Genomic DNA, 13705 nt, shown 5'->3' with positions numbered 1-13705 from the left:
GTTGTTCTTGTTGTTGGGGTGCCTTTTTGAAAAGCGCATGCGCATACACTCGGACTTCCCCTACCGACCAAGCCCGTTTCAAATTATCCCTCTGCCACCCAGAATTAACATTAATAAATAACATTAATGAATTAAGATTAACATTAACAGAAATAACATTCACGTCCATACATTATATGTAATCAGTTGATGAAGCATGATGCGTCGCAAAACAAAGGACAAGACCAGAACTGAAAGACAAAAAGACGCTGGTGCATGCGTATAATTTAATGACTGGTCGAATTTGGTAGCGCATATTGCAACGGATATCCTCATGATTCTACACGTCGCAGCTGGTGATCACACTGTGGTCATTTTTCTCTTGTTTTTTAAAAGTATTTCCGCAAGGTGATGTAATGCACACACAGTGTCACTGCACACCACACCACTCATGCACTAACACTTTCTTTTTTGAGATTTTTTTTTTTGGTATTCCCGCAAGGTGATGTAATATATACACCATGTTGTCGCACACCATTCATGCACTAACACTTCGTTTTTGAGTTTTTTTTTTAGTATTCTCTCAAGGTGATGTAATATATACACCATGTCGTCGCACACCACTCATGCACTAAAACATCCTTTTTTGAGTTTGTTTTTTTCATATTCCTGCAAAGTGATGTAATATACACACCATGTCGTCACACACCACTCATGCACTAACACCTCCTTTTTTTCATAGCAACATAGCACAAGCAATATGTTATCAAGTGATTTCTCCATTCAAATTCCCTTGTTTGTGATTATCTCATGGCAACGTCCTTTGTAAAAACAAACTTAAATCCGTTTCTTTCACAATTTGCTAGCTACATTTTAATTTGCATTCATTATTATTACATTAAGGAGTCCCTCTTTCTTGACCTTCTGACAATAAGAATCATCCTTTGTGCCAGTGACTGTTGTACACACCTGTCTTGTTGCACCATTCAGGGAGCTGCTGGTCTTCAAACAAAACTTTGAGCTCGTTGTAACGTTTGCTCGAGCTCAAAAAAGGAAAAAGGCTGATTGAATGTTCCAATATTAATTGATCGTTCATGTTTAATTCCTTTGTAGGACTTGTTGATAAAGACCAAATGAAAAGCAACGATCTACATGCATTACCCACACACTCTGGCAAGGTATGTTAGGTGTAAAGGCTGATTTATGCTTCTGCAAACATGCACGGGTGTCGCCCGCAGACGTCCGCATGGGTGTTTGCCAACTTACTTGCATGTAACGTTAACGCGTGCAGTACGGGGCAGTGTCACATTTACTAAAACTAAAGAATGTACAGAAAATGGAGAAGCACCCAGAAATGGAAACCCGTTTCCACCTCCAGTAAAAGTGTAAACATTCTGTTTGAATGTTTTGGTTCTTTGTTTTAGTTCCGGATTTGGGTCTGGGCCCAACCCTCAATGCTACCAGATATACTTCCCTGCTCAACCAATCAGCGTTTGTTTGACGCACATGACCACAGCTACGTGCGACGCATTGTTGAGATTTTGGAGGGGTGCGCATCGACCCCTCGGCGAGCCTATGCGGGCTACGGTTACCCATAAACCCCTTCTCTGCATAGCTATGCAGAGACGCTTACGTGCATCTTCGTAGAAGCATAACTCCGGCTTATGTGATCATTGTCTCAATAAACCAACAAAAAAAAGATAATTCATTCAGAAATACGGATTGATTAATTCCTTCGGAATTAAAGATCGATTAATTTTCTCAGAAATACAGATTGATCAATTCGCTCAGAAATAGAGAGAGATTCATTACCCCAGAATTAGAGATAGATTAATTACCCCAGAATTAGAGATAGATTAATTACCCCAGAATTAGAGATAGATTCATTACCCCAGAATTAGAGATAGATTAAATCCCACATAATTGGAGAAAGATTAATTACTGTACCCCAGAATTGGAGATAGATTAAATCCCCCATAATTAGAGATGGATTAATTCCCCCACAATTAGAGATAGATTAAATCCCCCATAATTAGAGATAGATTAAATCCCCCAGAATTAGAGATAGATTAAATCCCCCAGAATTAGAGATAGATTAAATCCCCCAGAATTAGAGATAGATTAAATCCCCCAGAATTAGAGAAAGATTAAATCCCACATAATTAGAGAAAGATTAATTACCCCAGAATTAGAGATAGATTAAATCCCCCAGAATTAGAGATAGATTAAATCCCCCAGAATTAGAGATAGATTTAATCTCCCAGAATTAGAGATAGATTAAATCCCCCAGAATTAGAAATTGATTCATTCCCCTGTAATTAGAGATAGATTAAATCCCCCAGAATTAGAGATCGATTAAATCCCCCAGAATTAGAGATAGATTAAATCTCCCAGAATTAGAGATAGATTAAATCCCCCAGAATTAGAGAAAGATTAAATCCCACATAATTAGAGAAAGATGAATTACCCCAGAATTAGAGATAGATGAAATCCCCCAGAATTAGAGATAGATTAAATCCCCCAGAATTAGAGAGATTAAATCCCACATAATTAGAGAAAGATGAATTACCCCAGAATTAGAGATAGATTAATTACCCCAGAATTAGAGATAGATTAAATCCCACATAATTGGAGAAAGATGAATTTCCCCAGAATTAGAGATAGATTAAATCTCCCAGAATTAGAGATAGATTAAATCCCACATAATTAGAGAAAGATTAAATCTCCCAGAATTAGAGATAGATTAAATCCCTCATAATTAGAGAAAGATGAATTACCCCAGAATTAGAGAAAGATTAATTACCCCAGAATTAGAGATAGATTAAATCTCCCAGAATTAGAGATAGATTAAATCCCCCAGAATTAAATCCCCCAGATTAAATCCCCCAGAATTAGAGATAGATTAAGTGCCCCAGAATAAATCCCCCAGAATTAATTCCCCCACAATTAGAGATAGATTAAATCCCCCAGAATTAAAGAAAGATTAAATACCCCAGAATTAGAGAAAGACTAAATCCCCCAGAATTAGAGAAAGATTCAATCCCCCCAGAATTAGAGAAAGATTAAATTCCCCAGAAGGAGAGATAGATTAAATCACCCAGAATTAGAGAAAGATTAAATCCCCCAGAATTAGAGATAGATTAAATCCCCCAGAATTAAATCCCCCAGATTAAATCCCCCAGAATTAGACATAGATTAAATCTCCCAGAATTAGAGTTAGATTAAATCCCCCAGAATTAGAGAAAGATTAAATCCCACATAATTAGAGAAAGATTAATTACCCCAGAATTAGAGATAGATTAAATCTCCCAGAATTAGAGATATATTAAATCCCCCAGAATTAAATCCCCCAGATTAAATCCCCCAGAATTAGAGATAGATTAAATCCCCCAGAATTAAATCCCCCAGAATTAAAGAAAGATTAAATCCCCCAGAATTAGAGAAAGACTAAAGCCCCCAGAATTAGAGAAAGATTCAATCCCCCCAGAATTAGAGAAAGATTAAATTCCCCAGAAGTAGAGATAGATTAAATCTCCCAGAATTAGAGATAGATTAAATCCCCCAGAATTAGAGAAAGATTAAATCCCACATAATTAGAGAAAGATGAATTACCCCAGAATTAGAGATAGATGAAATCCCCCAGAATTAGAGATAGATTAAATCCCCCAGAATTAGAGAGATTAAATCCCACATAATTAGAGAAAGATGAATTACCCCAGAATTAGAGATAGATTAATTACCCCAGAATTAGAGATAGATTAAATCCCACATAATTGGAGAAAGATGAATTTCCCCAGAATTAGAGATAGATTAAATCTCCCAGAATTAGAGATAGATTAAATCCCACATAATTAGAGAAAGATTAAATCTCCCAGAATTAGAGATAGATTAAATCCCTCATAATTAGAGAAAGATGAATTACCCCAGAATTAGAGAAAGATTAATTACCCCAGAATTAGAGATAGATTAAATCTCCCAGAATTAGAGATAGATTAAATCCCCCAGAATTAAATCCCCCAGATTAAATCCCCCAGAATTAGAGATAGATTAAGTGCCCCAGAATAAATCCCCCAGAATTAATTCCCCCACAATTAGAGATAGATTAAATCCCCCAGAATTAAAGAAAGATTAAATACCCCAGAATTAGAGAAAGACTAAATCCCCCAGAATTAGAGAAAGATTCAATCCCCCCAGAATTAGAGAAAGATTAAATTCCCCAGAAGGAGAGATAGATTAAATCACCCAGAATTAGAGAAAGATTAAATCCCCCAGAATTAGAGATAGATTAAATCCCCCAGAATTAAATCCCCCAGATTAAATCCCCCAGAATTAGACATAGATTAAATCTCCCAGAATTAGAGTTAGATTAAATCCCCCAGAATTAGAGAAAGATTAAATCCCACATAATTAGAGAAAGATTAATTACCCCAGAATTAGAGATAGATTAAATCTCCCAGAATTAGAGATATATTAAATCCCCCAGAATTAAATCCCCCAGATTAAATCCCCCAGAATTAGAGATAGATTAAATCCCCCAGAATTAAATCCCCCAGAATTAAAGAAAGATTAAATCCCCCAGAATTAGAGAAAGACTAAAGCCCCCAGAATTAGAGAAAGATTCAATCCCCCCAGAATTAGAGAAAGATTAAATTCCCCAGAATTAGAGAAAGATTAAATCCCACATAATTAGAGAAAGATTAATTACCCCAGAATTAGAGATAGATTAAATCCCCCAGAATTAGAGATAGATTAAATCCCCCAGAATTAGAGATAGATTAAATCCCCCAGAATTAGAGATAGATTAAATCCCCCAGAATTAGAGAAAGATTAAATCCCACATAATTAGAGAAAGATTAATTACCCCAGAATTAGAGATAGATTAAATCCCCCAGAATTAGAGATAGATTAAATCCCCCAGAATTAGAGATAGATTTAATCTCCCAGAATTAGAGATAGATTAAATCGCCCAGAATTAGAAATTGATTCATTCCCCTGTAATTAGAGATAGATTAAATCCCCCAGAATTAGAGATCGATTAAATCTCCCAGAATTAGAGATAGATTAAATCCCACAGAATTAGAGAAAGATTAAATCCCACATAATTAGAGAAAGATGAATTACCCCAGAATTAGAGATAGATGAAATCCCCGAGAATTAGAGATAGATTAAATCCCCCAGAATTAGAGAGATTAAATCCCACATAATTAGAGAAAGATGAATTACCCCAGAATTAGAGATAGATTAATTACCCCAGAATTAGAGATAGATTAAATCCCACATAATTGGAGAAAGATGAATTTCCCCAGAATTAGAGATAGATTAAATCTCCCAGAATTAGAGATAGATTAAATCCCACATAATTAGAGAAAGATTAAATCTCCCAGAATTAGAGATAGATTAAATCCCTCATAATTAGAGAAAGATGAATTACCCCAGAATTAGAGAAAGATTAATTACCCCAGAATTAGAGATAGATTAAATCTCCCAGAATTAGAGATAGATTAAATCCCCCAGAATTAAATCCCCCAGATTAAATCCCCCAGAATTAGAGATAGATTAAGTGCCCCAGAATAAATCCCCCAGAATTAATTCCCCCACAATTAGAGATAGATTAAATCCCCCAGAATTAAAGAAAGATTAAATACCCCAGAATTAGAGAAAGACTAAATCCCCCAGAATTAGAGAAAGATTCAATCCCCCCAGAATTAGAGAAAGATTAAATTCCCCAGAAGGAGAGATAGATTAAATCACCCAGAATTAGAGAAAGATTAAATCCCCCAGAATTAGAGATAGATTAAATCCCCCAGAATTAAATCCCCCAGATTAAATCCCCCAGAATTAGACATAGATTAAATCTCCCAGAATTAGAGTTAGATTAAATCCCCCAGAATTAGAGAAAGATTAAATCCCACATAATTAGAGAAAGATTAATTACCCCAGAATTAGAGATAGATTAAATCTCCCAGAATTAGAGATATATTAAATCCCCCAGAATTAAATCCCCCAGATTAAATCCCCCAGAATTAGAGATAGATTAAATCCCCCAGAATTAATTCCCCCACAATTATAGATATATTAAATCCCCCAGAATTAAAGAAAGATTAAATCCCCCAGAATTAGAGAAAGACTAAAGCCCCCAGAATTAGAGAAAGATTCAATCCCCCCAGAATTAGAGAAAGATTAAATTCCCCAGAAGTAGAGATAGATGAAATCCCCCAGAATTAGAGAGACGAAATCCCCCAGAATTAGAGAAATATTAAATCCTCCAGAATTAGAGACAGATTAAATCCCCAGAATTAGTGAAAGATTAATTCCCCCACAATTAGACATAGATTAAATGCCCCCGAATTAGAGATAGATTCATTCCCCCACAATTAGAGATGGATTAAATCCCCCAAAATTAGAGATAGATTAAATCCCCCAAAATTAGAGATAGATTAAATCCTCCAGAATTAAATCCCCCAGATTAAATCCCCCAGAATTAGAGATAGATTAAATCCCCCAGAATTAATTCCCCCCAAATTAGAGATAGATTAATTCCCTCAGAATTAGAGACAGATTAAATCCCCTAGAATTAGAGAAAGATGAATTCCCCCACAATTAGAGATAGATTACATCCCCCAGAATTAGAGATAGATTCATTCCCCCGCAACTAGAGATAGATTAAATCCCCCAGAATTACAGATAGATTAAATCCCCCAGAATTAGAGACAGATTAAATCCCCCAGAATTAGAGATAGATTAAATCCCCCAGAATTAGAGAAAGATTAAATCCCACATAATTAGAGAAAGATTAAATCCCCCAGAATTAGAGATCGATTAAATCCCCCAGAATTAGAGATAGATTAAATTCCCCAGAATTAGAGATAGATTAAATCCCCCAGAATTAGAGATAGATTAAATCCCTCAGAATTAGAGATAGATTAAATCTCCCAGAATTAGAGATAGATTAAATCCCCCAGAATTAGAAATAGATTCATTCCCCTGCAATTAGAGAAAGATTAATTACCCCAGAATTAGAGATAGATTAAATCCTCCAGAATTAGAGATAGATTAAATCCCCCAGAATTGCAGATAGATTAAATCCCCCAGAATTAGAGAAAGATTAAATCCCACATAATTAGAGGTAGATTAAATACCCCAGAATTAGAGATCGATTAAATCCCCCAGAATTAGAGATAGATTAAATCTCCCAGAATTAGAGATATTTAGATCGGACGAACCGATCGAACCCATCTATGAGACTATGGACTCTCCCGACGCTCCCATCGCCGAAAGTCTACCGACCCTCCCCTCACCGAGTCTACCAGGGCCCGACGACTTGGCGTTACACCCTTCGTCACCCGACCCTGGTTGACACCGCTAGGGGCGCGACTATAAGACCCGCTGCTGCGGACGGTGCTCCGAGACTTCTCCTGTGACACGTTACATCTGGTAGACTCGCTAACGGTACGCCAGCATAGAATATTCAGCTTGCTTACATTGCTTACATTGAATGTTATGAATGGTCCCATGTGATGCCATATCTTATGCTTATTGCATTTCCTGCATTACAGGATGATGTCATGATCTAAATGGAATTAAACCAGAAGTTGGACTAAAGTTGTGTGGACCTGATTGGTTTTCCACAACACTCAGGTGGATCGACGACAACCGTTGACTACCTGATGGTGCGTAGGCGAGATATGGGGCACCTCCGGGACACAAAGGTGATCCCGGGGGAGGAGGCTGTTTCACAGCACCACTTGGTTGTCTGCGACATGAGGGTGAAAGGTGCGAGGAGAGCTCGGCGGGTGAAGTACCAACCGAGAATGAAGGTGTGGAGGTTGAAAGAGGTGCCAGTAAGGGAGGCATTAAAAGAGAGGCTGAGTAGGGTAGAGGCTGATGTGGTTGAGCTTGAAAGTGATTGGATGTCAATGAAAGATAGTCTGTTGGGAGCCGGTGGTGAGGTATGTGGATGGACAAAAGGACCACCGAGGCACTTGGGAACATGGTGGTGGGATGATGAAGTTGGAAAGAGGATTGACGAGAAGAGGAAGAAGTTCAAGGAGTGGCAGAAGGCGAAGGGTACGGGAGCAGAAAAAGCAGAGCATGAAAGTTATAAGGCAGTCAAGAAGGCTGCAAAGAAAGAGGTAGCAAAGGCTATAAGGCAGCCAAGAAGGCTGCAAAGAAAGAGGTAGCAAAGGCACAGGAGGCATGCAGGAAAATGTTCGGAGAACGCTTGGATTCGGAAGAGGGTCAGAGAGCGGTATTCAGGATTGCAAAGCAGATAGCGAAAGAGAGGTGTGATGTGATGGGGGTGAGTTGCTTGGGACAAATCGTTGTGGACCCAGATGGAATTAAAGGAAGACGGAAGAGATGTATGGAAATGCTGTTGAATGCAGAGAATGAATGGCATGGCAACATAGAGAGTAACCCAGTTTTAGGACCGGCAGAGAAGATAACTGAGAAGGAAGTTGAGGAAGCGATAAAAGCAATGAAGAGTAGAAAAGCAGGAGGGCTGACGGGAGTTGTGGGAGATGTGTTGAAGGCAGCAGGAAGTTGGGGTGTGAAGAGAATGACAGAGATCTGTAATCTGGTGGTGAAAGAAGGCCGCATTCCAGTGGATTGGGAACTGAGTACCCTCGTCCCTCTATACAAGGGGAAAGGTGACCCTCTGGAGTGTGGCTCGTACCGAGCGATAAAGTTATTGGAGCATGGAATGAAGGTATTGGAAAGGGTGTTGGAGAGGAGGATAAGGAAGAAAGTGCAGATCGACGAAATGCAGTTTTGGATTTATGCCAGGAAGAGGAACGACAGACGCGCTTTTTATTGTGAGGCAGTTGCAGGAGAAGTACATGGAGAAGAGGAAGAAGCTGTTTCTTGGGTTTGTTGATCTGGAGGAAGCATTCGATAGGGTTCCACACGAAGTATTGACACGGGCATTGAGGAAGTTAGGAGTGGAGGAATGGTTGATCAGAGTAGTGATGGCAATGTACAAAAGAGCGCGTACAGCTGTAAGGATGAAGGATGGGAACAGTGGTGAGTTTGAGGTGAAGGTGGGAGCGCATCAGGGGTCGGTACTAAGGTCACTACTATTTGTAGCTGTGATGGAGGTGCTGGCTCAGAACGTAAAGGAGGGTTTTTTTTGGGGGGGGTGGGGGTTTGTTTTTTTGTTTACAGAATCGAGGCTTGTGAAAGAGCTAACATTTATTTCACAAACAAATCTAACAAACAAAATATATAAAAAGAGGGAGCAGTAGACAAGATGGGGAGAGAAGGGGAAGCACACAAACACAACATTTGAGAGCAGGGACATCGGGAGATGTGTGGGAGGGAGAGGGCTTGGGGGGAGGAGGCGTGGGAAGGGGGGGGGGGGTGGGAGAAGTATAAAACACAAGTACACCAAGGACTTCCAGCACAGAAGTTGGTATTTCAAAAAAGTGGATTTGGGGTGAAATTAGCAGGGGTAGAAAAGATCAAGGTTTTGGATGGGGGAAGATAAGAGATGGTGGTGAACAGCTGTTTTAAAGACCTGGAGGGAGGAGTGGGATTGAAGAGAGTGAGGGAGTTTGTTCCAGAGGCAGGAGAAAAGAGGAATGAAGGAGTGAAGGTGAGCAGAGTCTTGATTTTGGCAGTTTAACCATAAGAGGGTTGCAGGCAGATCTTGTGCGACCTGCAGGAATATTTGGGGGACAGAGCCCAGAGACAGCTGGGAGGGCAAGGCCGGAGAGGAGTCGGTAGAAGACGGAAAGACCACCAACCTGCCGGCGGTGAGTGAGTGAATGGCCCTTGGAGTTAGCTTCATCGCGGGAGATTCCAATGATTCTGAACGCTTTGGTTTCAACCGCGTGAAGACGAGCTAGGTGTGAGGCAGGAGCACCAGCCCAGAGGGGAGTGTAGTATTCCATTGAGCTGCAGATGAAAGCCTTGTATGTGGTGAGGAGCTCAGGTGTGCCAAGGAAGGACTTCGCACGACGGAGGATGCCCAGTCGGCGGCTGGCTTTGGAGGCCAGATTTGAAATGTGGTTTTCCCAGGAAAGATCATGGCAGATAGTGAGACCCAAAAGCTTGAGTGACATAACGTCGTGGAGAAGTTTGTTGACAAAGTACATGGGAGGGTTGTCCGGACGGTCTTTTCGAAGAGACATAGTGATAGTGTGAGATTTTTCAGGATTGAAATGTTCCACTTGTTTGCCCAGTCTGTGATTTTGTCGAGGTCTGCAGAGAGTGAGGAGGCTGCTGCCTGCCTATCTGAAGGAATAGGTATGGAGTGGCAGAGAGTAGAGTCATCAGCAAAGAGATAGAGAGGATTTTCCAAGAGAGTCAGAGAGATCATTGATGAAGACCAGAAAACGCACAGGGCCCAGAACACTGCCTTGGGGAACTCCAGCCTGAACAGGAAGAGGAGATGAGATAAACCCATTCAGGGCCACACGTTGACTACGACTAGAGAGGAAGTCCGCCAGCCATGCGTGGAGATTTCCATGGATACCAAAGGAGGAGAGTTTGGTGAGCAGAGGGTGGTGCCAGACCGTGAGTCCCAGTGAGTCGCAGAAGTCCTTTGCTGAGGAGCCATGGCTTGTGATAGAGGTACCCACACCCAGCCAACTGGCATGGTGACAATTGAAATCACCACATATGAGGAAGAGAGAGTTGGGATGGGTAGATAGAAGTTGGTCCATATTATCAGACAGCGAGATGTATATGGAGTCATCACTGTTTGGTGGACGGCACAACACACATATGAACAAAAGGTGGGAGCGAAGGGGAAGCCGTAGCCAAAGGTATTCCTGGGGGTGAGGTGGAGAGAGGGCAGTGCAGGGCGAGTGAGGAAGAGTTTTTTTTATAAAGATAGCAACCCCACCTCCAGGACATGGCTCAGGTCTAACCTTCCTGGAGGTGCGAATAACCTGGGATAGATACCAAGGAATCAGAGACACCATGAGGTAGGAAAGTTTCTGTTAAGCAGATCACGTCTGGTTTGTCAGAAGCAACCTGTATGGAGAGATCAGTCAAGTTTGAGCGAAGGCCCCGGATGTTTGAGGTCCATACCGTTAATGAAGAGGAAGGGGGAGTGAAAACATTTTGCTACCTCGGAGACATGTTGAATGTAGAAGGTGGATCAGACTCAGCAACGGTTGCTAGAGTGAGATGTGCATGGAAGAAGTTTCGGGAACTGAGTGGCGTGCTGATGAGGAGGGTAGTGTCGTTGAAGCTGAAGGGAAAGGTGTATGCTGCATGTGTGATAAGTGTTATGATTTATGGGAGCGAGACATAGGTAATGAACGTAGAGCAGCAACGAAGGCTGGAAAGGGTGTAAATGGGAATGGTTCGGTGGATGTGCAGAGTATCGTTGAGAGAGAGGAAGACAAATGATGAATTGCGAAAGATGATGGGAATAGAGCCTGTGATTGATGCTGTGAAGAGAAACAGGTTGAGATGGTTTGGTCATGTGTTGAGGAAGGATGAAAGTGACTGGTTGAGAAGAGTGATGGAAATAAATGTAGAAGGAAGTAGAGGACTATTAATGGTCAGTGCCATGAAACTTTCCAAAGTGCATGTGTGAGACGCTTGGTCTCCTTCAAAATGATGGAGAATGGCATTTTGCATTGACAGATGCAGATTGCAGAAGCAATACAAATGTGCCCACAAATCAGGGAGCTCTTTGTGACCCTCCTACTCTACTCTTTTGAAACCCTGCTGACCCAGTTATGGTCTTCGACCATCACCATATGCACTGGTGGGATGACTTTCTTCCTCGGGTTCCTCAATAAGCAAGCTGATCATCAACTCCTGCGTGCAATGGTATCGCTGGACGTTGAGCATCGCCTTCAACACCACGACAGACAACTTTCTGAGTTTCATCTGCCAAATGTCACAAATGATTTGCGTGCAACAGTGCAAGCAATCAATGGAAATATTGCACAACCACAACTGCCAATGATTATTCAGGAGGAACTTGAACTTGCTTATGATTTTAAAACTTTGAGAAACATTGTAAACCAACGCTTGCATGGCCCAAATGCACTTCTACCCTCTCAACGTGAGGTATATGTATATGACACTGTTATAGTTGCTTTACAGAAAAAGGAACCATTGGCTATCTTCCTGGATGCAAGAGGTGGGACAGGTAAAACCTATACACTGAACACTCTGCTAGCTGCTGCACACACCCTGCACAGTGACAAAATGAATGTTTCTCTAGCTGTTGCCTCAAGTGGTATTGCGGCTACACTTCTGCTGGGTGGACGTACATTTCATTCCAGGTTCAAAGCCCCCATCATGGTCACTGACTCAACAACATTATCAATATCGATATCTCACCAAAGTGTTCTTGCTGACCTAATTCGTAGAGCAAACCTTATTGTATGGGACGAGGCTCCAATGAGTCACAGGCACCTACTTGAGGCACTTGACCACCGTACATTACGAGACATCACCAACCAAGACATACCTTTTGGGGGAAAAGTAATAGTTCTCTGCTGGACACTTTAGACAGGTGCTTCCTGTTATTAAACATGGATCACGTGCCCAGATTGTCAATGCCTCTCTGAAATATTCTCTGTGTTGTGGCAACATTTCAAGATATTCCACCTTACCGAGAATATGCGTGTGCTTATGAATGGACATTGGACATTATAAAAAATCGAGGGAGTTTGATCGTTGGCTACTACAACTTGGCAACGGACAGCTACCCTACAACAATGAGGCATGCATTGAAATACCAGAGGAAATGTGCATGCAAATTGACAGCACCTCACGTGAAACAATCAAGTAGATCCATGAGTGAAGTCATTGACTGGGTCTTTCCTGACTTTCACCGACACCACACAGATCATAAGTGGATGGCAGATCGTGCAATATTAGCACCAAATAACACATTGGTGGATACCATCAACGAGGTCATGTCAGATACATTTCCTGGAACACCAACACTTTGTCAAAGTGCAGACAAGACGGTAAATGATGATGATGATGACGATGCCACACGTTTGCCAACTGAATATCTCAATTCCCTTAACATTGCCGGAATGCCACCTCATCAACTCTCACTCAAGGATGGCATGCCGTTAATCTTGCTCCGCAACCTCAACGCGAAGCCAGGACTCTGCAATTAAATGGGACACGGTTAATCGTGAAAGAAGTTATCTGTGGCCGCCTCCTAAAGGCTATTATTGCTAATGGTGACAATGCAGGTCGCAGTGTGTTTATCCCTCGCATCACTCTTCAACCTACAGATGGGATTTTCCCATTCCATTGGCAACGACGTCAGTTCCCAGTGAGAATTGCCTTTGCCATGACCATAAACAAGAGTCAGGGGCAGAGTTTGTCTAGGGTGTGCTTGTGGCTAGAACAACCGGTCTTCACATATGGTCAACTGTATGTAGGATCATGACGCGTTGGCCACCCTGACAATATTCGTTTCGCTATCAAGCAGTTGCCTCACCTTCCAAGAACTGCGACATGTTGTTGTATTGTTTACAGTGAAGTGTTATCACTATCCTGAACTTAAATTGCTTATAAAGATGTAACATCACTGATATTACAAATAAATTTGAGCAGAAGAAATGTTTGCATTATCATTGGCTTAAATCATGACGACACAACAACTCATATAGTCATTATCCTAAGTTCAAACAAACTTGTGCCTCTGCAGCGATGTATAGTGAGGCAAGCACAGCATCCCGATCCACGCTATTCGATTTATGTCAACATATTTTATCTATCTTATATATATATATAT

At 41.1% G+C, this 13705-nt stretch overlaps 2 protein-coding genes across 5 annotated transcripts in view; both read left to right on the top strand.

Moving 5' to 3' along the window:
* LOC137418586 (uncharacterized) overlaps nucleotides 1-7581 on the top strand; it is a 156580-nt gene extending 148999 nt beyond the window's left edge. For all 4 annotated transcript variants that reach the window (XR_013621101.1, XR_013621104.1, XR_013621102.1 and 1 more), the window contains 2 exons: nucleotides 1093-1157; nucleotides 7536-7581. The gene's annotated coding sequence lies outside the window, so the exon portion shown is untranslated. The remainder of the gene's footprint in view (nucleotides 1-1092; nucleotides 1158-7535) is intronic.
* Nucleotides 1074-12456, top strand: LOC144888392 (uncharacterized). The gene is made up of 5 exons (XM_078766262.1): nucleotides 1074-1157; nucleotides 1271-1356; nucleotides 1404-1612; nucleotides 7618-7796; nucleotides 11578-12456. Exons 1-5 carry the CDS (start codon nucleotides 1074-1076, stop codon nucleotides 12454-12456), a joined length of 1437 nt encoding a protein of 478 aa, XP_078622388.1.
* The last annotated feature ends 1249 nt before the right edge of the window (nucleotides 12457-13705 follow it).

This window comes from Myxine glutinosa, chromosome 12, assembly GCF_964187855.1.
Source record: "Myxine glutinosa chromosome 12, kmMyxGlut1.1, whole genome shotgun sequence".
In the NCBI taxonomy this organism is placed as follows: Eukaryota; Metazoa; Chordata; class Myxini; order Myxiniformes; family Myxinidae; genus Myxine; species Myxine glutinosa.
This window is presented reverse-complemented; position numbering and strand designations above follow the sequence as displayed.